The sequence below is a fragment of the Octopus bimaculoides genome, chromosome 5 (genome assembly GCF_001194135.2).
Source record: "Octopus bimaculoides isolate UCB-OBI-ISO-001 chromosome 5, ASM119413v2, whole genome shotgun sequence".
In the NCBI taxonomy this organism is placed as follows: domain Eukaryota; kingdom Metazoa; phylum Mollusca; class Cephalopoda; order Octopoda; family Octopodidae; genus Octopus; species Octopus bimaculoides.
In genome coordinates, this window is record NC_068985.1 from 61,013,149 (window position 1) to 61,036,777 (window position 23,629).

The window sequence follows — 23,629 nt, forward strand, 5'->3', positions numbered from 1 at the left end:
TATATATATATATATATATATATATATATATATATATATTTATATATATATGTATGTATGTATGTATGTATATAATGTGTGTATATATTATCATCCTCATCAGTTAATGCCCGTCTTCCATACTGGCACTGTTCAAAAGAATCTGTCAAGCCCCAATGTCTGCTTTGGCATAACTTTCCACAGCTGGATGCCCTTCCTAATGCCAACCACTTTACATGGTGTACTCCATGCTTTCTTCTTTGTTTGTTTTGTTTTTAATACCAACACTAAAGAACTTACAAGACAAGCTTGCTAGACTGAGTGGGACTACAGTAGGGATAATGGGGGTGGCTTTAGACCAGATATTGAGAGACTAAAGTATCATAGAAGAATAGGATTAGGTGTTTTGTAGTAGAGGAGATCCATGGCTACTCAAGCAGGAAAATGAGAAAAAGATGGTAGCCATTAGGTGCCAGACATACTCTCAGGAAAGAGGAGAATATAAGAGTGAATTGGACAGAGGATTGAGGATGGATGGATGGGTAAGTTTGTGAAAGTGTGACAGGAGAGTGGCAGGTGATGGGGTTAGAGGAAAATGGAGAACAGTGGTGGAGGTGTGGTCGATGATGAATATCAGTTTGGGGCAGGCAGAAAACAAAGAAAATAGAAGTGTGTCAGCAAGAAGGGAGTGATGAGCAGCAGTGCAAAAAAGGGGGTCAAGAGCAGAATAGGACTTCTAGTTAGATGAGAAGTGTGGAGAGAGAGAGAGAGGGGGAGATAAAGAGACAGAGAGAGGAGATGTACAGTAACATAGACAGAGGTAAGAGCTATGTTGAGGTGGAAATAGGGAGTGACAAAGATGGAAGACATGAGAGAATATTCAGTGAGAAATAAAGTGGTAAGGATGATACTGAGAATACAGGATAGGTGACAAAACAAAGTGGTCCCAAGGATATAATTACAGTGGTTGAATAAATGGTGGATGGGGTAAATATACACAATACTTTGAGATGGATAGTCCTCTAGAACACAGCAAATCACCAATCATCTCAATCTTTTATCATTATGAGGCTCAACGTCCTGAGGTCAGTCATAACTACTTCACCCTAAATCCTCCTGGGTCTCCCTCTTCCACAAGTTCCATCCACATTTACCGATTAGCACTCTTTTATGCAACCCTCCTCATTAGTGCAATCTTCTCTCAAGCACAGCGTCCAATTTTTCTCTCAACACATTTACACTTTGTTATACATGTACACTGATGATGCACATCCCACAAAGCATGTTAGCTTCATTTCTTTCTAGTCTTCATATACCCATTACATTTAAGGCCCATATTTCACCAACATGTAGCATTGCTATTCATATACAAGCATCACACAACCTGCCTTTTACTCTGAGAGAGAGGCTTTTTGTTATCAACAGAGATTTAAGTTCTCTAAACATTCTCCAACCAGTTCTTATTTTAGCACACTCCCCTGCACACTAAATTCCTTGCTGAGTTCATTGTGGATTCTTGCTTGCTGACTGTCTCTTCATACATAGCTTATTTATCCCTAGTTTCCTTAACTACCACTAAATCACAGTGCAAAGGGCTCAGTTAAAGACTTTCTCCAGACGGACAAATGCTAGGTATAGCAGCTTATTCCCAGCTATGCATCTGGAGAATGTTCATAGAACTATGGTTTCTTGATAACAAAAAGCTTCTCTCTCAGAGTGAAAGGTAGATTGTGTGATGCTTGTATATGAACAACAATGCTACATGGTAGTGAAACATGAATCATGAATGTAAAGTGTATATGAAGACTAGAAATAAATTAAACTAATATACTTGCAGTTGTTTCACAAGGAATATGGTGTCACTTATACCTCTTCCTGAGAGAAAGCCAGAGTACACCTTATCTAGACTAATTCTGTCTCTAATCAGTTTTGCAATAACCCTTTCAATAACTTACAACCTAGTGAAACTGTTTGATGATATATATATATATATATATATATATATATACATACACACACACACTTCTCAACATCCCTTATAGCAGTTTACAATGATATTTCAGCACTGGTCATAGGTATGACACCTTCCTGTATTATCTAATTTACTATTCAAGAGACTAATTTGTACTATATATCACCAGTTATTTTAAGCAGTTGTCCCTGATGGCTCATCTGCTTTCCCGATTTATTCTTTCTACAATGCCACTGTCAGCTTGGATGGTTGGGTCTACATGAGGTTAGTACTATGTACCAGCCTGTCTCTCATTCTCCAATATATTCTCCACATTCATCAGCCTCACATAGGCACTTCCATGCCTCTTTCTTATCAATGGCAATGAGAGTAAGTGTGCTGTTTTCATTCCATATATACTTCTCAACATCTCAATTTTCTCTATTAAACTACCTAGCAATGCAGGACACGCACACCTCACATTGCAAAACCTGTACAAACTTAGTTTTTCCCTCTCCTCTCACCACATGTATCTGATGTTTGGCTTCTTTTCCAGCAATTTGGTATTTTTCTCTGCCTCCTCTTCTTTTCTACTCTTGTATCTTTATCATTATAGATCTAGCTTCAGTGTTATTCCACCATTACATCAACATGTGTTTGGCTAGGATGTTGCACCAACCATAAGTTTTATATGTAACCTCCAACAGACTGTCCTGTAAAAACTGCCAGCTTTGCTCTATGTTATTGTTATAATGTGGTTCTTCATCCACTTGTATGCTGTTGTCGACACTGTAATATTCTTGTCACCACTATTATGCTGTGGCAGCATTCCACATCTTATTATCTTTGCTATTGCTGATAGCTCCACATGCCCACGACTTTAAAACGTCTACCTTGACGGTAAGTCGAACTCATATATATCACGTAACTGACAGACACCAACTGAGAATATTACAATGAATCTACTACTACTGACCCCCAACAACGACTGACTGTCTGACTTTATACCACTTTGTCACATGGGAAGGAGTGTACCATTTTCACTACAACATCACTCCTTTTAGTTTTTTTTTTTTTCTCTTTGAGAAGCAATTAATTTAATTTTACTTTATTCACCCCTCCTCCCTTTTTAGCATTTTTTTTCAACTTAATACTTTTTCTTTTTGGCATCTATTTGTAGGAACTCTGTGTTCTTCCTTCTTCCACTTGTATGCGTGGGTTCAACCACCTGTAACAGTGTTCGTACCTGGAATGTGTTATACAGCCATTCCATAGGTTCTTCCACTCTGGTTCATTTTCTATGAATCTCTTCTTCAATTGATTTCTGTATCGTTTTTCAATACCTTTTCTGTGTTTAATTCCGTACATCATTTTTCCTGTGTACTTTAACATTTTCCCTTCTTCCCAGTATTGTTTTCTGTTTTTATATAACTTCATGTACACCTTATCACCAATTCTGAAAAATTTTGGATTGTCTTTCCTAATACTTTTTCTTTCCTTGCCAGGTAACAGTTTATCAAAAACTGATTTCACCTTCATGCGAACATCAGTTCAGCTGGTGAACTTCCTGCTGGTGTATTGGGGTTTGGCGTCACCCTGTTTACCTTTAGGAACTGTTGCAGAGTGATTTCGTCTGTGGCTTCCTTGTTACCTTTTCTCAAAACTCTTTTGAAAGTGTCCATTTGATCTGGGATGGTAAGGTGCTATCGTTTATGTTCTACCGTGAACATTTCGCAGAATTTTCTAAATTCACTGGACACAAATTGTGTTCCATTATCAGAAACAATCACTTCTGGGAGGCCAAATCTTGCAAATAATTCGTGTAAAAAATTTATTACCGTTGTGGAGGTTGGCCTTTTGCACTTAATAATTTCCGACCATTTTGTAAAACTGCCACTATGTAGTAATAATCATTTAATGGACCCGCAAAATCAATGTCTGGTCTTGTCCATGGACTTCTTCCTTCTGGCCAAGGCTCCCATTTATGAGTAGGCAATTTCACTGCCAGAGCACATCCTCTGCAGCCTTTTACTACATTTTCAACTTCCTTGTCCATCTTCAGCCAATACACATAACTGTGCATAAGCACTTTCATCCTTGCAATCCTTGGATGTCTAATATGGAATTCTTTCAACATTCTTTCTCGTAGAATCTCAGGTATCACTACCCTTTGGCCATACGTCAGTATGCAGTTGAATATATATTTACCTCTTGTCGCTTTTCTTACTGAGCCTTTTTTTTTGTTTTCTTTTGCTGATCACAGAATTTTTTGTTTTTTTGTTTCATTGATGAACTTGTCTTTTGACGTGTGTTGCTTTATCTCCTTCAGAGTTATTGGTAACTCTCAAACAATGTTCCACATTATGTGTTTAAATTCCCCTTTGACTCTTAGGGCTGCTATGACTGTGTCCTTGAATGGTTTGCCATTTCTGGGTATTAACCTGGATAGGCCATCAGCATGTCCTAGCTTCTCTGAAGGTAAATATTCTATTGCATAGTTGTAGTTTAGTAGTGTGGTGCCCCATTGCTGAAACCTAATTGCTGTATGTACTGGAAAGCTTTCTTGGATCCATAAATCATTAGCAACAGGTGATGGTCTATTTGTAGTCTAAACTGTCTCCCATGTATAAGCCTGTGGAACTTTTTTTATGCCAAATATAATCGCCAGTGCCTCTCTTTCAATTTGGCTATAGATTCTTTCTGCTGGCAATAGCGACCTTGACACATGAACTATGGCCTTTTGGCTGCCATCTTCACACTTATGTAGGAATATGACACCTACCCCGTACTCACCAGCATTTGTTGCCAATATTGTTTTGAACTTCGGATCAAAGTGTGTAAGCAACAAGTCTGATGTTAATGCTTTTTAGTTCTTCAAATGCCTTCTGGCATTTTTCTGACCAAAACTATTTTGCATCCTTTTTTAACAGCCCATTTAGTGGAGCATTTGTGTTGTGTATGTTCAGGATATATATACTTGATAGTAGGTCAGCAAGCCTAAAAAAGCTTGTAACAATTTAATGTTCATTGGGAGAGGCATATTCTGTATTGCCATCACCCTTGATGGGTCTGGCCTTCATCCTCTTTCATTAATTACTTGACCCAAATAATTGAGTTTTTCATCAAAAAATCACACTTTCCCTCTGTTAGTCTAAACCTGTATTCATTTACTTTTCCGAATACTTTTTTGATATGTTTGAAGTGTTGCTCCACTGACTGGCTCTTTATCAAAATATTGAGATACATGATAGCAAAGTCGCAATCATTTAACATTGCATCCATCACTTGTTGGAGTATGACAGGTGCCACTTTTACTCCAAAAGGAAGCCATTTGAATTTATACAATCCATAGTGTGTGTTGATTGTTAAAAGGAGTGCACAATCTTCCTCTACCTGTATCTGTAGATAAGCTTCCAAGAGGTCTAACTTCAAGAAAATTTTTTCTTCATTTAGTTTTGAGAACACTTCTGGGTTTGATAACGGAGAGTTGTGTTTGAATAAACAGTCATTTAATCCAGTTGAAAAGTCTGCACACACTCTTAGTTTATTTATTTTTTTTCTTTACATAAACCATCAGAGCTGCCCAGTCTGAATGGTTGACTTTTTCAATTATAGCTAGACATTTTTTGTCTTTCTAGCTCTTTATTGACTGATCCAATGCCACAAACAGCATATTCCGGTGTTGCCTTTTCTTTTACCGTGATCCTTGCTTTTGTTTTAGTGCAACAGCCTAATCCTTCCCCCAAAAAACATTTGGGAACAATTTAAAATTTTTTTTTGTCTCAGTTGTTCAACTTCATTTGAACTTTTAACCATGCTGACTACATTTTCACAAAGAACACTAATGGGAGCATCCCACATTTTAAATAACTCCATGCATTTTATACCAAATAGGTTTAGTGATTTTTTTTCAACACAAATGATTGTCTTTTCATTTTACCTTGAAAAGTTATATTGCAAATACATTCACTGATGAAATGGAATTTCTTTCCTGTAACACTATATGCTACTTTATTTGATTTAACTAATTTCGGTTTACCGATTTGTCGCCAAGTTCCTTCATTTATGATAGTGATGTCACTACCTGTATCTAATTGCATTTTGACACTAGTGGTTTCGATTCTCACCTTCATGAATTTTTCTGTTCTTGTACAAACTTTTTTCTCTGATGACAATCTTTCTTTTTTCTCATTTGGTCCAGTTTTCCATCATCTTAGTTGTGCAGAGTGATTTAATGTGTCCTGTGTTCCCACAATGAAAACACTTTGCATTTTTGAATGGACACTCATTTCTCAGGTGCCTACCACCAGATGCCATACATGGGTTTATCTCTTGATGTGTATCGTGTTTTTTTGTGAAACACTTTATCTGTCTTCCAACTCTTCCACACTGGTTTTATCTGTAAACTATCTCTGCGTTGGATTTCTTCTGTGTTGTGCCATATTTTTAACATCACATCGCACTCTTCTGACAGTTTCTGGAGAGTTATATCCTGGTTCATTTCCAGCTCTGCAAGAATTTTCATTCTGATTTCTGTGTCCTTTTTAGCAGTATGTCCCTGAGCAAAAATCAGGCAGTTAAACAAGTCTGGAGTTAGTTAAATCTCTCACACTCTCAGTTCACTCTACTTGCATATGTTGTAAAATCTTCGTCGTGGCTTTTCTGCATGTTTAAACACTTCCAATGTGTGATGAATAACAAAGTTTTTTCACTGAACATCTTACATAAAATGTCAACTGTGTCCATGAAATTTATGTCAGAAACTTTTTTTAGGCAATATAAAGTTACAGTATTTCTCATGCTCTATCGTCGCTGGTTTCCTCAGGATTAGATGCATTTTCATTTCATCCATCCAGTTGTGGCATTCTTTTTCGAAAATTTGTTCAAATCTTCACTAATATGCCTCAAAAGTGATTCTTTCTTCCAGGTCATATTTAAATTCATTTACTGAATTTGCTACATGGTCTGATGAAAACATATTTTCTGGTTTTGTTACCAACTTCATTAGTTGTAGCATTTGTTGCTGTAACATTTATTGTTGTTCTTTGAGTTGTTGCTGTTTTTGCAACTCAACTAAACCCTTTAACAAGTTTTCCATAATGTTAGGGATTTTTCATAAAATACACACAACAAAAATGATTGTTACTCCTCTGTTGAGTTTTTAATTTCTCCACATGAAAAATTTTTCGACATTGTCCACATGAATTGTTTATATTCTTGTTACCACCGTTATAATGTGGATCCTCATCCACTTGTATATTGTTATCAGCACTGTAATATTCTTGTTGTCACTATTATATTGTGGTGGTATTCTGCATCTTATTATCTTTGACTTGTCTACCTTGCTATTGCTTGTCTACCTTGGTGGTAACTCTAACTCATATATACCACGTAACTGACATTGACTCCAACTGAGAACTCGTACAACAACTCTACTACTACTGACCCACTACAACGACTGACTGTCTGACTTTATAGGGGCTCTCATACCACTTTGTAACATGGGAAGGAGTGTACCATTTTTACTACAACAGTTATATACCTCCATCCCCTCCTTCCTACTATCATAAGTGTCAGTTGATATCTCTCTGAGTGGTCAACTTGTTGCCGGTCTTCTTGGTCTGCCTCCTCTAAATCGTTTTTTAATCTCAGAGTCAAAGTAACGCTAATTTTGAAGACACTAATCATCAGTTGATGTTAGGAGGTAGATTGTTCACCTGGTAATAGTTTCCCATAACCAGACATGCTTTCACAGAAGACACCACTTGTATAACAATGACCGTTCATTTACAACTATCATATAATGTCAAGAAGGAGACACACCAAACACTTGCACACATACACACATGATGGGCTTCTTTATAGTTTCTATTTACTAAATCCATTAACAAGGCCTTGGTCAACCAAGGATTACAGAAGACACTGGCCCAAAGTATTGTACAGTAGGACTGAATCTGAAACCATGTGGTTGTTTGGTATGTGAACTTCTTTATCATCCAATCATACTTGTACCTATAAATATTTAGTAATATATACATGCACACACACATGTAGTAAGTGAAGATGTGGCTGTGTGCTTAAAAAGTTTGCTTCTTTCCCAAATGGTTCCAGATCAGTCCCACTGCAGGTATCTTGAACAAATGTCTCCTACAACAGTCCTTTACCAACCAAATCTTAGTGAATGAATTTAGTAGATAAAAACTGAAAGAAGTCCATCATATATCTGCTTTCCATTTGACCCACGCCAGCATGGAAAAAGTGGACGTTAACTCATGATGGAGATGATGTACAAGTATGTATGAATAAAAAACTGGTTTGCATATATACATCCATTATTGTTCTTACTCACACAAATACTTAGAGACAGACAGAAACAGTGGTGTTATACAAGCGGTTATCAAGATCTATATATAGAGACTATTAACAGCCATGTACGTGTGTCAATATCTATACTAAATACTTTATTCATTGGTTCTTAGCCAATATCAGAAATATAATATCTTACTAAAGAAAAAAAGGATGTTTATTTTTATTCTAATCTCACTTCTTTATTCTTTTTTCTTTATGTCTTTTTTTTTATACATACCCTAAGTCAGCAGCATAACAGATTTTTTTTAAAAAAAAAACCCTTTTTGCAGAATTTCCTTAAATAAGAACAGATGAATTCCCAGAAGTCTGTAATGGAATGGATAGATGAAAAGCTGCTTTTGTATACAATTCTTTACTTTGTTATGTAATGTTTTAACATATGCTGATGGTATAAAGATTAAGAAAAACAAAATTCATTCATTCAAAGAATAAAAAAACAAAAAACTCTACAAAGATAATTTTTAAAGGAATTATTTATAGATTTGTATTGTTATAAACAGAAACAAAACAATTTTGAAATATTTCTTAATAAGCAAGGGGGTTGGGATGGAATACCAGCAACAATCTCCATTGTTTCAAAAGCTAGTAGTAAAATTACTTACTAACTTTATACATTATTTGACTATCAATTTATAAATTATTTTGTTGATTTTGAATTGTTTCTCACTTCTGTTAGGTCTTTTTCCCGTTAACAATTCCATTTAAATCTAAGTTTCTTTTTTTTTTTCTCTTTTACTTGTTTCAGTCATTTGACTGTGGTCATGCTGGAGCACCGCCTTTTAGTCGAGCAAATCGACCCCAGGACTTATTCTTTGGAAGCCTGGTACTTATTCTATCGGTCTCTTTTGCCAAACCGCTAAGTTACAGGGACGTAAACACACCATCATCGGTTGTCAAGCGATGTTGGGGGACAAACACAGACACACAAACATATACACACATACATATATATACATATATACGTATCCATCTATCAAATCCACTCACAAGGTTTTAGTCGGCCTGAGGCTATAGTAGAAGACACTTGCCCAAGGTGTCACGCAGTGGGAATGGACCTGGAACCATGTGGTTGGTAAGCAAGTTGTATATTAATAGCAATATAAAACACCCTGGTACTATACTTAATCAACCTTAGGAGAAAAATGAAAGGCAAAAATGGGTCTGGATGGTATTTGAACTCAGAATTTAAGGGGCTATAAATGAATATAACAAGGTATTTTCTCTGATACCCTACAGATTCTGTCAGTATTACTTCATAATCACAGATACATTTGAGATGAAGATTTAAAGAAGATATTACCAATAATTTAGCTATTGATGAGACTAACAACAGACATTAAGTCACAGTGTCACAGTACTATACAATACCTGTACCAATATTATTAGAACATAAAACTACCATAATAGTAGATATTATATGGAATAAAATGAGTGGAGGCAGGTTGGTTCTAGAGTGGCAGTTCTGATGATGGACAATTTCATGCTGAACACACACACACACATCTGATAGGCTTTCTACAGTTTCCTTCTACCAAATTCACTCACAAGGCATTGGTTGGCCCAGAGCTATGGCAAACACTTGTCTGAGGTACCAGACATTGGGACTGAACCAAAATCCATATGGCTGTGATATGAACTTCTTAACCACACAGATATGCCTGTACCAGTAAACACTGATTGAAATGCAAAATGAACAAATATTTGAAGTCTTAATGCATCTATCCCTTACACAAACTGAGAGATGAACTTTGTATTATTGTACCTGTTATATATTAGATAGTGATGGACTCTCCCATTAAAGACAACGTATGAGTGTTAAGCCTCTTGTCAAACAACTTGCACAAATGGTTTGTTTATAGTAATCAAATGTATGTGTTGTACATTAGCTCACTACCTCCATTAAATCAGCATTGTCTGAACAGGTGCACAGTTTACCACACATCAGGTGTTGAAGTGATCGCAGAACAATGTGAAATGAAGTATTTTGCTCAAGAACACAACACACCACCCAGTCCAGGAATTGAAACCATGATCTTGCAATTGTGAGTGCAACACCTTATCCACTAGGCCATGTGTCCTCATTAGATAATAACAACTGTCATAAAAAAAGTAAGGATATACAAAATGGTGTCTCTACATAGTTACTTGAGCAACAAGAAATAACAATCAAATTACCCTCAAATCAAACCTACTGTTTTAAGAAAATGAAAGGCAACCAATATCACAATCAATGTCTGAATAGTAGAACTGATTATATTAATGGAGATTATGACTGATTATATTAATAGAGATCATGACTATGCTAGATATTATACCTTAAGAGGCATAATCTTTAAGGGACTATGATGCTATTGACATTGCTCTATGACTCAATTAATACCAGATCATTTCAAGTCACATGCAAGAGTTAAGACATATCATTGGACCTTTCGGTTTCTATAGTAACAGAGACAATGACATGAATACATTTCAACTGGTATGATAGCAAAGATTGTGTCATAACTTATACTGGATCATAACATTAGTCACAAGAGCTGAGATATTGTGACAATGCCAACATCATCATTATCATCATTTAACGTCTGTTGTTCATGCTGGCATGGGTTGGACAGTTTGACTGGGCTGGCACACTGGAAGGCTGCACCAGAATCCAGTCGGATTTGGCATGGTGTTCTATGGCTAGATGCCCTTCCTAGCACCAACCACTCTGAGAGTGTAATAAATACTTTTATGGACACGAAACTCAATGTAATAAATACTTTTTTGGACACGAAACTCAGCTTGCAAAGACTTATTGGGGCAAGCGAAAGCGAAATCGGGATGGCACCTGTGCCCAGCGTCGCCTTTCTGGCACTTGTGCCCGTGGCATGTGCAATGGACTTTCAACTGAGATCGTTGCTAGTGCCCCTGGACTGGCTCTTGTGTGGGTGGCACATAAAATACACCATTTGAGCGTGGCCGTTGCCAGTACCGCCTGACTGGCCTTCGTGCGGGTGTCATGTAAAAGCACCCACTACACTCTCAAAGTGGTTGGCGTTAGGAAGGGCATCCAGCTGTAGAAACTCTGCCAAATCAGATTGGAGCCTGGTGTAGCCATCTGGTTTCACCAGTCCTCAGTCAAATCGTCCAACCCATGCTAGCATGGAAAGTGGACGTTAAACGATGATGATGATGATGATGATGTGCCACCAGCATGGGTGCATTTACATGCCACTGGAACAGGTGTCAATTTGCATGATACCGGTATCCGCCATGACTGTGATTTTGCTTGGCTTGATGGGTCTTCTCAAAGCATGACATAATGCCAAAGGTCTTGGTCACTGCCTATGTGAGGCCCAACATTAACTTTTATTTGTTTCAGTTACACTGGGGCACTACCTTGAAGAATTTAGTAAAACTGATCAATCACAGTTCTTATGTTTTTGTAAAGCCTGCTACTTAGTCTATTGCTCTCTTTTGCCAAACTGTAAGAGGGATGTAAACAAACCATCACCAGTTGTCAAGCAGTGGTGGTGGGCAAATGCAAAGCCAAACATGCGTGTGCCCATGTGTGCGCACATACACACGCGCTACTTTCAGTTTCTGACTATCAAATCCATTCACAAGGCTTTAGTAGAAGACATTTGCCCCATGGTACTATACAGTGGGGCTGAACCTGAAACCATGTAGATGGGAACAAAATTCTTACCAAGCAGCCATGCCTATGCTTACATGTCTCTCTCATTAATAGACATAGTAGCAGAAGTTATGACACAACCTTTATTGAATCATTGCAACTGTCATAACAACATTTTTTTATGACAGAACTGACTGTACATCACAATAATAGTCACAGAAGTAAGCAATATTTCTCTACACAGCTATGACCCAACAACAGAAAATATGAATTTAATTTGATAATTAGTAATGAATCATAAATATGAATTAACATACATAAGATTAAGAAATTATTAATTTATTCTCTGAACCACAGATTCCCTACACATTACCTGAAGTAATATCTTGTAGTAATCCATCTATCAGCCTATTTTTATATAACTATTCTGTGGCAGAAACACTTGAAGGGTTTCTGAAAAACCTGTGAGAAGATTTGAGCTGAGCATGACAATATAGTAAGACATGACTATCTATGATACAGAATGTGTGCTACTCTCTACAGGGAGTAGGGGAATGACTGTATTTGTGTGGTGAATTGTTCCATATCATACCTCATACCTAGTTACTTTTCCCAACACTGATAAACAAGATATGAAGAATTCTTAAACAACTTCCAATGAAATAAATACCACTTATATTGTTGGGCTTGATTTGATTTACTAAATAACCTTTCCTAAATAATTTGGCTTGGTTCCTCAAACAGAATAATCTATAAGTGTGTAGATATGTGTTTGAGTGAATATTTGTGTATATATGTGCAAACATCTAGTGTGTATGATTATGTATGTGTTTATGCCTAAGTATATAATGTTTTTATTTATTTTTGTAATTCCCATACTGTAATTTTATAAATTCACATTCCAAATGCTTCATTATCACATTAAGGGTAGAGCATGGCAGAAATGATAGCATGTCACGCAAAAAAATTTTACAGTAGCTACTCCCCACAAATTTCTGGCCTTGTAGTAATCCATCTATCAGCCTATTTTTATATAACTATTCTGTGGCAGAAACACTTGAAGGGTTTCTGAAAAACCTGTGAGAAGATTTGAGCTGAGCATGACAATATAGTAAGACATGACTATCTATGATATGGAACAATTCACCACACAAATACAGTCATTCCCCTACTCCCTGTAGAGAGTAGCACACATTCTGTATCATAGATAGTCATGTCTTACTATATTGTCATGCTCAATTATAACTGATGGAAAAACCAGTTCTTTTTTTTTTAGATATTTCCTTCAAAGACCCTTCTGGAATGTTTCTGGATGCCTGTTATACTCAGACAGAACTAAAGTTGGTCATTTTAAGATATTTTAAACAAATTTATTGACATTAAAACTAAAATGGTGACAAAAGATGGAGACAACACCCTACTTAAAGAAAACAAAGACACAAGTGAACCAAAATAGGAACAAGAGAAAACACATTCTTTGATGGAGATAATAATATTTCTTTAGACGTGCTTACATGTCTCTCTCATTAATAACAAACATAGTAGCAATACTTCTGGCATTTACAACAGCACTCACACAAGTAAAAATGTTAGTGGCAGAAGTTTTGCCAACATTACCGCTACATGGAGGCAATTTTTAGCCATGAGTAGAATCCAGTTGGAGAAGGTAGTTTGGCAGTGGTAGGTATATCACAAAAGAGTATGTCTCCCTACTTGAGGAATTTTCCAGCATAATACCTGGGTGAGAGTCAAGGGTATTAGCAATAACACTGATCCTCTGACTTGTCACCTTTGTAGCACAATATGGGCCAGTTGTGAATGTAGAAGTGACATAAAATGTAACCATGAGGGGTCAAGTATAGACTTTTAAATTCCGAGCCCCTCTGAAAACTACAGAAGTATTCCAGAGCTGTAGCTCTTTCTGATAAAAAAAAAAAAAGGGGGGCAATGATATTGGCCATGCAGAACAGAAAGCTATTGCACTTGTGGCAATCAGAGACATATGAAGGTTTTTTGCCATGAGAAAAGAAAGGTAGACAAAAGGGGAATTAACAGCAGCAGCAACAAAAATTGGAGGCTGCTGTTCCAACAACAGTATGTCAAAGCCAAGGAAATGGAAGTAGAGATTGTCTTGTTCTTGAACCTGGAAGTAGATGAAGCAGAAGGCCCAACTCCCAGTGGTACCATCCCAGCCTATTTTCTTACAAGAATATGGAGATTAGTAACAGATGGATAAGAAGGGTAGGAAAAGAAGAAAAAGAGAGGAAAGAAGAAGGACGAGTGAAGGTAGAAGACATGTAGGATACTGGAAAAGAAACCTGCCCCAATGTAACCCAATAGGAAAATTATGGACTGTGTATTTTGATGTTTGACTTGTACATGTTGATGGGGTGTAAGTTGGATGATAGTACCTGAATTGCCTTCAAAACAGAATGATTTTTGATAGCATCTACACTGATGGTCAACACACAGTCATAGGTCTATTCCTGCCAGATATCAGGCTCTTCAACATGTAGTCAGCCAAAAAACTGATTACAGGCGTACATATTCCAAAATACAATGAATGTCAGGTGAAAAGGTGTTGTGCTGCGACCTGACTTAGCTTCTGAGACATGTTTCCAATACAGTGGATGGCAGGTGGACAGTAGCATGAGCTAGGGCCGACCTAGCTTCTTGCACATTGTACAGTGTGTGTACATGTGTGAACATATTAAAAATGATTAAGCAAAAACACAATAATTAAAATATAAAAGTATAATTTTAAAGAACAGGGAAAATCAAGTAACCCAGCCATGTAGAGATGAAAACTCAACAGTTAAGTCAGGTCAAAGTGAGCCGTGTTACTGTCCACTTTGCTTCTTCCCTTGTTTTTATCACAGTTTGCTTTGTTCATCTCTACAAGCTTTGTTTCTCTTATTATTATTATTATTATTATTATTATTGTCATTATTAACAACTGTTACTGTGCTGGGCAAAATGCTTAGTGGCATTTCATCCATCTTTACGTTCAGAGTTCAAATTTCACCAACTTTACTTTTCATCCTTCAAGGGTCAATAAAAGAAGTACCATTTGAACACTGGTGTCAATGTCATCAACTTAACTCTTCCTCAAAAATTTCTGGCCTTGTGCCAAAATTTGAAACTATTAATACTATTATTGTTAATTTTGTTTGTTATTATTATTATTAGTATTATTTATTTTGTCTGTCTCATGTTCTGAGTCAAATTTTACCGAGGCTGACTTTGCCGTTTATCCTTTCGGTGTCAATAAATTAAGTACCAGTGAAATACTGGGGTTGATGTAATTGACTAGCCCTCTCCCCCAAAATAGCTGTTTTGTGGCAAAATTTGAAATCATTATTATTATTATTAAGGCAGCAAGCTGGGTGAAATGTTTAGTAGCATTTCGTCTGTCTTCACATCCTGAGTTCAAATTCTGCCAAGGTTGACTTTGCCTTTCATCCTTTCAGGGTCAATAAAATAAGTACCAGTTGAGTATTGGGGTCAATGAAACTGACTATCCCTCTCCCCCAAATTTTAGGCCTTGTGCCTATAGTAGAAAGGATTATTCATCATCATCATCATCATCGTTTAACGTCCGCTTTCCATGCTAGCATGGGTTGGACGATTTGACTGAGGACTGGTGAAACCAGATGGCAACACCAGGCTCCAGTCTGATTTGGCAGAGTTTCTACAGCTGGATGCCCTTCCTAACGCCAACCACTCAGAGAGTGTAGTGGGTGCTTTTACGTGTCACCCGCACGAAAACGGCCACGCTCGAAATGGTGTCTTTTATGTGCCACATTATTATTATTATTATTATTAATTAATTAACTGTTAATATTTTTAATGTAAAGTTAAATTAATAATTGTATGAAGTGATTTGGTATGAGAAAAATAGAAACAGGCTTTGATCATAGATCAGTTCAATAAGGGCCATTTTGAGAACCAAGTTTACACTGGATTTGTACAATGTCTATCCAAATATATCAACAACCAGAAGGTGAAGAGGAAACCTTAAGACTTTCTTTTTGATCTTCCAGACAATTCCAAATCCACTAAATGTCATCCATCCATATGTAATGCACCTCGTTAACACACACAGATGAAAGAAAGATCACAAAAAAAGGCAGGTGTAAATTCCACTGTCAGAAACATTATTTCTCTGTAACACAACATGGTTGCATTCTTTCCCAAGAATGGTTATTCACAAGAGAATCTCACAAAAATTTACTGAGAAACTAAATAGACATATAAACAATGTGAAAAAAATATTCAACTAAAATTCTGGAAAAATAAATTTAAGAAAGAAATTTAATATCGTGTTTAAACAGGTGGAATAAGACAGGTGTTTATGACTAAAGGTGGTAGGAAGTAGGGTTAATACAAATGAAAAGGAGTAGGGTTTAACTAGTAAAGTGGGAGGAAGTAGAGATATAACTAATGCGGGGAAGGAGGTAGATTGTAACTAGTAGTAAAAGATAGCTTAATCAGTGGTTAGGGTGGGTTAAACTAGTGGTGGGGGGAGAGCTTTAACTTGTGGGTGAGATGTTAAATATATGCTGATAGAAGCACTGGGAGAAATAAACTTGTCTGGAACGGAAGTTGATGGCAGAAAGTGAGCCAAACATGATAATCATCACCAACAACAACAACAACAGCAGTAGTAGCAATAACAACAACAGCAGCCATCAACATTACAGTAACATTTAGTGGGAGGCACGATATTAATGTAGTTTATTAAGAACAATTGTTGTCTTGAATTAATTAACTTGTTAATTATGCAAGATTAAGACTTTGGGGGTTTATTATGGGAGGGAGGCAGTTGTTTAGCAAAGTGTAACAAATAATGCGGGAGTATGTTACCAAGGAGGAGGAGGAAACAGAAAAGATGTAGGGGAGGGAGTAAAGAAACTTGCTGCAATATAAGACTGGAGATACAGGGAGAAGACATAATGATAGTAATGAATGAAGACAGTTAAATTGATCACATTTATAAGGTACATAGAGTCTCATCATTCAACAAATGGCAAACAAGGAAACCACTAGAAATGACAGAAATTACCTCAAACTATATCCTACTGTCTCAAGTACAGTTACATTGGAGAATGCAGCTTTACATACTTGGGATCTGTTCTTGGTCCCTTTTTGTTTGTTGCATTCATTAATGACATAGATGCCAACTTAAAGAATGCCATAATGCTGAAATATGCAGATGACATCAAGCTGTAACTTGAGATAAAAAAGACAGATCCTGAACACTATAGATCTTTTCTGCAATCGGACCTGGATACAATGCAACAATGGATCACAGACAGGCAACTCAAGCAGGCTGTGGACAAGTGTACCACCATGCATTTTGGGAGGAAAAACCCAGTGTTCAATTACTCTCTCCACAACACTAATATCAAGAAGTTTTCTTGTAAACTTGACCTGGGCATTACTGTCAGCAGTGATCTGCTCTGGACAAAGCACATCTCTAAAATTATCAAGCAGGCTGAGGGTATCTTGGCATCACTCAGCAAGACCTTTGTCAGCTGCTCTCCAGCTATCTACTTAAGGCTGTATATGGCTATGGTGTGGCCACATTTGGAATTTGCATCACCAGTTTGGAACCCCTATCTTGCTCAGGACATTGACCTCCTGGAAACTGTTCAGAGACGTGCAACCAAGTGAATACTCTCCATCAGGCATCTACCGTACTCTGAATGCCTTGCTTCCCTGGGCATAGATACATTGAAGCTCAGACCTCTGGCAACTGACTTGGTAAACACCCACAGAATTATTAACCATTGTACCAACAACTACCTTGAGCCTGTTTTTGAGCTCCACGTGTCTAACACATGTGGGCATGCCTACAAAGTCAGAAAACAGCACAGCTGTTTTGGAAACATTTTTTCACACTCAGACATGCTAAAGCATGGAACAAACTACCTGCATCAGTTGTTAGTTGCTGAAACATTGCATCCTTTAAAATTTCCATGCTTTCTGAAATTTGCCAACACTACACCTAATATATCCCCAAAGCTCCATATGCATGCACACATGTATATCATGACTCATATATTCTTCATTTTCCTGACTTTTGTACATAATTCTATGTACTGTACATGCACCTTTGATGAGTTGTAGTGCACCTGAGCACTATACACAATAATTTCATTATTATTATTATTAAAATGATTGAATGGTTATGGCTGGAATGCATTCGATCATAGGCTTGCTCAATCATGACTGACTTAGAGCTAAACAACAACAATAAACTGTCTATAAGGGATCCACTAGGCAGTTAACTGACCTTTTAATTTTTATTGTTTGGTCTAGTGGGAAGGGTTGTGTCTACGGAGTCACAGCAGGCCCATCAGGACTGGAGATACTGACACAAGGCTGAAAGAATAACAAAGGCAGGGAGGAAGTCCCAGAGGGGAGATGTTCTGGGAAAGAAGGATTAGGCGTACTGCTTAATGAGGCCCCTAAGTGGAGAGGGAGTCAATGTGGATAATGGGAGGAAGATGGAGAGGAGTTGCCAAATATTCCTCAAGTCTTGCCTTCTGTCATAAAAAAGGAAGGTTACATTGGATAATTTATTCCTAGGTACACTATGTGAAAGACAGGATAGTCATAACTAGTATATCTTTGATCAAGGTATTTTTGCTTAATCAGAACTGACCTGGTGCTAAACAATATCAAGATAAAACACACACCTTTTACAGATGACACTGTATGATAATAATGTAATGACACCTCCTGTACTAATTTGAATAGGAGAAGTAATGGCCATAATTGCTTTTAAGATATAGGCTAAAGGACAGTGTAACTGAGAGGGGTTAGTATGGGTGTTAGTAGTAACTAGAGGGAAAACAAGTTGAGTGATGTAAAGAGAGGATGAGATATAGTTGTTGCTGTTGTTGTCTACGACTAAAACAGACCTGATCAATCTGTACAGTCACTGATATATCTGTCATCAAGCTGTATAGTTACTGATATATTTCTAATTTATCTCTATGGTTACTGATCTATAGACACTGAGGTTTCTATAGACTCCTGAAATCACTGATGTTTCTCTGATCTCTGTAGTCTCTGCTACTTCTGTGTCCTCTCTCACAGAAAGAAAAAAATCCTGTTGAAGTTAGCAGAATGATGTAAAATGATGTTACTGGTGTAGGGTTTAGTTAGATGATAGTAAAGATGTGATTGATGTGAAAGGTAATGATAGACCAGTTTGTAAATACCAAATATTTCAATATGAAACAGCTAAAATGAGTTCAATGATGGGAATCAAACTAAAAACATTGGTTTATACTCCAGTTATTGAGAACTTTGACAAAATATATTAAATTAAATTAACCTTGAGCCAGCCTTGTTGGCTTGGTAATAATGACACCATCCAGGGCACACATTTTTGCAATAGGGTAGAATGTGATGATATTGTTTTTGTTTTCAATGAAGCAATGTTCACTTTCAACTCCAGTCCCCTGTATGATAATATCTTGAAGAGCGGTAGCATCGCTGGTTCCAATCTTGGTGATACCTAAAGAAATACACAACAGAAATTCCAGTTAATTCCAGACACAGAGAAAAGTATTCATTTCATTATTTTATGTTATTTAGATTGGGTTTTGTAATTTTATAAACAACTGACACAAGAAAGAGTCACAAAATCAAGTCACCTTCAGAGATTTAACCCTTTAGCATTCAGATTAATCTGTCAAATGCAATGCTTATTTACTCACATTTTTCTGACTTATTCACACAATATTTCATAGCTTCAAGATTTTGTGACTATTTAGTTTTAGACTGACATTGTAAGATAGGGTGTGAGAGGCGAGATCTGGCCAGTTTGAACATAAAACAGGTAGAATATTCTGGCCAAATCCTTCTCTTCTAACTGGATACATTTTATTTAAAAAACACGTACAGATCCTTGGTTGTCTGTAGCAGCCTTCATTCTGTTGCAAACATTTCCTCTCCTCTTAAGCCTTGTTACTACAGATGGTCATCAGCTGATATACAAAAATAACGTCAGTCCGACCAATGTAACAAGTGTGAGACACTGACCAAGTAACCTTTAGCTACACCAATCTCACTTCTGTACATGGACCACTGGAGGATGTACAGACCCTCTTCACTGCATTAATTTGTAATAAAAAAGAAAAAAAAAATTTTTTTTTTGAAATTGTATTACTAGAATTTCTGATGTGAAAAAAATAAGGAAAAACTTATAGTTTAGATTCTAAAGATAAAAACCACGTGAAAAATATTATGAGTATTTTTAAAAATTAATTTATTTGAAAAAAAACAAACAAAACAAACAATCTAATTTTCATAATGTATCACGATATTACCACACTATAGCATCCTCTTAAACAATTTATAGAGACGTTGATAATATTTTTGAAAGAAAGTTTAAGTTTACTCCAGTATAAACAATAAAAGTCTTACTTTGTTGTAGCCTTCAAATAACACAACTTGAAAGTTTACGAAAATATTTTGAGTAAGATTTATTTAGCAAGCTTAATTTTTTTTTAATCAGATGATTAAATCTGAAATTAAAATACTGAATTAATGCACGCGCGTTTTTAAAATAAAATGTACCCAAAACCAAAGATAAGTGGTTCACCAGGTACATGGGAGATAATTCAATACATTTTTATTAAGTAAAACATAGTTACCCCCCTTCTAACGAACACTAGGTTCTAGGTAAATTCCACCGCGGTAAATTCCACCAGGTGAATTTCACCACAGGTAAATTCCACCGCGATATATTCCACCCATGGACAGACTTCCAGTATAAGGTGCTCCCGCTAATAATCACCGTGGTCAGTTTCTCTAGACCGTGAATCAATACCTATGTTATTTAATCTGTGTGTCTCTCAAGTCTTAAGGAGAGAGAGAGAGAGAGAAAGAGAGAGAGAGAGAGAAAGAGAGAGAGAGAGAGAGAGAAAGAGAGAGAAAGAGAGAGAGAGAGAGAGAAAGAGAGAAAGAGAAAGAGAGAGAGAGAGAGAAAGAGAGAGAGAGAGAGAGAGAGAAAGAGAGAGAGAGAGAGTCCGAAGGTGAAATAGAAAATAATCTTTATAATCTACTTGAATTGAGATGGGATCAATTTAATGTACTCCCATCAAGCAAGAATCTATGAAAAAGACTCATCAGAAAATTTCAAAAATAATATAATTTGGGATAAAGAAAGAAAAGATTAAACTTTAGTATACATTTTATTATAACAATAGGATAAAAAATAACAGTGAGTACATTGTGAAGCAGAGTTAGGATAAAGTTTAATTTATCTAAAATAAATTTCTCTAGACAAATTCTGTGCAATACTTCTTAAAAATTGCAGAGAGTTTTCGTTTTGATATTCCTGAATTAGCTTCTTCAGTCGTGCAACAATAATTTGATAGGTCTCTTTTTTTTAGTCTTCACGTCAAATATGTGCAATTTTTGTCTGGCTTAATCCTTCCTCAGCTTTAATGGCAGTGCATAGTTTCCACAAATTTGGATGTGTGAATGTTAGTGATGAGCACAAAGCATTGTGGAACCCTTCTAAAGAATTATTTGATCTTGGCAAGTCCTTTAAGATGCAATCACTTACATTCCAGAGTTGTATAGGAAAATGTGGGCTTTCTCCTTGCTGATGAGGACCGCAACCCCTTACAATCTCAATCTCAAAATAGGTGATAAACTCAGAAGGGATGTCTCGATCGTCAGATAAATTTTCAAATACATTGACAATGTCTTCAATTGGCAAAATGTGCTTAATTCTAAGCTGAAAACTTTCATATATGTGTTATATCTCATACTCTCACCAAGTGCACATATCTTCCGCCAACAAGACTGTCCAAGATGAAAAACACAACCAACTACTTCTGAATACGGAAATAGAGAAACAAATACATTATCAAGAGCTTTTCCAAAGTCCATGAGACAGGATACATACAGGTTGACAATTTGGTCTTAAATCACGCACAGAAGACAGAAGATGATGATATGAGGCTTCTTTTTGTTGGGAAGGCAAATAGTTGGGGCACATGAACTTCCAGTGACAATATGTAGTGTCAATAACTGACTCCACAAATTAGAAGATACCTTGAAAGTTCCATCACAGGCCCAATTCTTAGAGCTTTCTAGATCATCCAAGCCTTTTTCTGAGGAAAAAACTAAAATTCTGTGTGGGCCATCCATGCCACTGTCAAAGACCAAAAACAAGGACCCATCTTCTAAATACTTAACTGACCTACAAATTGGATGTGCTGGAATCCCTAAAGCATGCTGCCTCTAGTTACGTATTTTACGTGAAAGTCCAGAGATGGTTTGCAACCGTGATTTTGTTTCCTCATCAAGATTTTGTACAGCAGAAGGAATTACAGATCTAGTCTTTCTCATTCACAAAATAAGCACCACCACCCCTAATGCTGCTCAGACTGCTTTCAATTTTGGTGTAGCGATGCAACTCTGAATTTTGATTATGATCAACCAATTACTTTATCTCGTAAATTAAAGAATTTGATTTTATTTGGAATTAAAGTTGGGAAATCTGGGTAATTTTAGCCAATCAACAGACAGCGTGGCATTAGCAACTTGTTACCATAAACAACTGCATGCTGTGTTGTGGTTCACTGTTGTCTGTGCCGCTGTTGTCTATGCTGATTTTTTACACTTGATTCTTCACACCACGAGATTCTTTTCACCCACGCGTTTTGTTTTAATTTTTCTGAGTTAGTATCTAACATATTTTTCTATGTGTGTGTTAGTATTTTTCCATGTGATAGTATTCTTACATATTTTTCCTTTCCTATATTTTTAGGACTCATTGAATCACATAGATAGATTTATGATTTCACTAGGTTAATTCTATTCATAGAAATTTTAATTAGCAGTATCTCTTAAACTGTTAGCTTCACATTTCAACAGCTTAACTGAAATTTAGCCCACATAACAAGAACTGAGAGGATATCGTGTGGAACAGAGAAACTGTGAGTGATACAGATAATTTGACATTTTTGAATTCTGCATGCAAAAACATATAAGATACAGGTATTCTTCTCCTTGGGACAAATTCATTGTTGACCAGTGTTATTCTTATCGCAGTTTACAAATCCAAGCATGAAAACGTTACTCAACTTTGGAGTTTTGGAGACAGACACACACACACACACACACTTATATATTAATGATGTACACAAATAGATGACAGGTATACATAATACTGAAATATGCATGAAGTAAACACATACAGACAAATATATTAATATAAAAAATTAAAAACATACAATCAATGAAGAGACAAAAGAAACAGTAAGATGATACATGTTCATTTTATCAGGTGTTTCTGTTTATTTAGAATGCTACAATGAACGGGCCAGACACTAAACTATAAATTTCACTGTGTACAACCTTAAAGTTGACACTGCTCCACTAAATGCAGAAAATTGTTCTCTTGCTATTGGCTAAAAATACAGTTTTTTTTTTTTTTTTAAACCTCTGTAAATCTTTTCTCCACAACATCATTCCTTTAACCCTTTCGTTACTAACCCGGCTGAAAAGTTTTTTGGTTTATAAGACCAGCCCGGCCGTAGCCGGCCGAGAGTACCCATTGTTATTTAAATGTATATTTGAACCCAAATCTCGTTAGTACATTCATTAAAACACCTGATTTCACTTTGCAAACAGTTGAGTTATTGTATCCGACATTGTTTGGCGTGATATTTGAACTCAGT

General features: G+C 36.5%; 1 protein-coding gene across 5 annotated transcripts in view; it reads right to left on the reverse strand.

Annotated features, from left to right (window-relative positions):
• LOC106869304 (pleckstrin homology-like domain family B member 1) overlaps nucleotides 1–23,629 on the reverse strand; it is a 462,567-nt gene that overhangs the window by 238,258 nt on the left and 200,680 nt on the right. For all 5 annotated transcript variants that reach the window (XM_052967731.1, XM_052967733.1, XM_052967734.1 and 2 more), the window contains one exon: nucleotides 19,264–19,446. In XM_052967731.1, coding sequence (XP_052823691.1) covers nucleotides 19,264–19,446 — 183 coding nt within the window. The remainder of the gene's footprint in view (nucleotides 1–19,263; nucleotides 19,447–23,629) is intronic.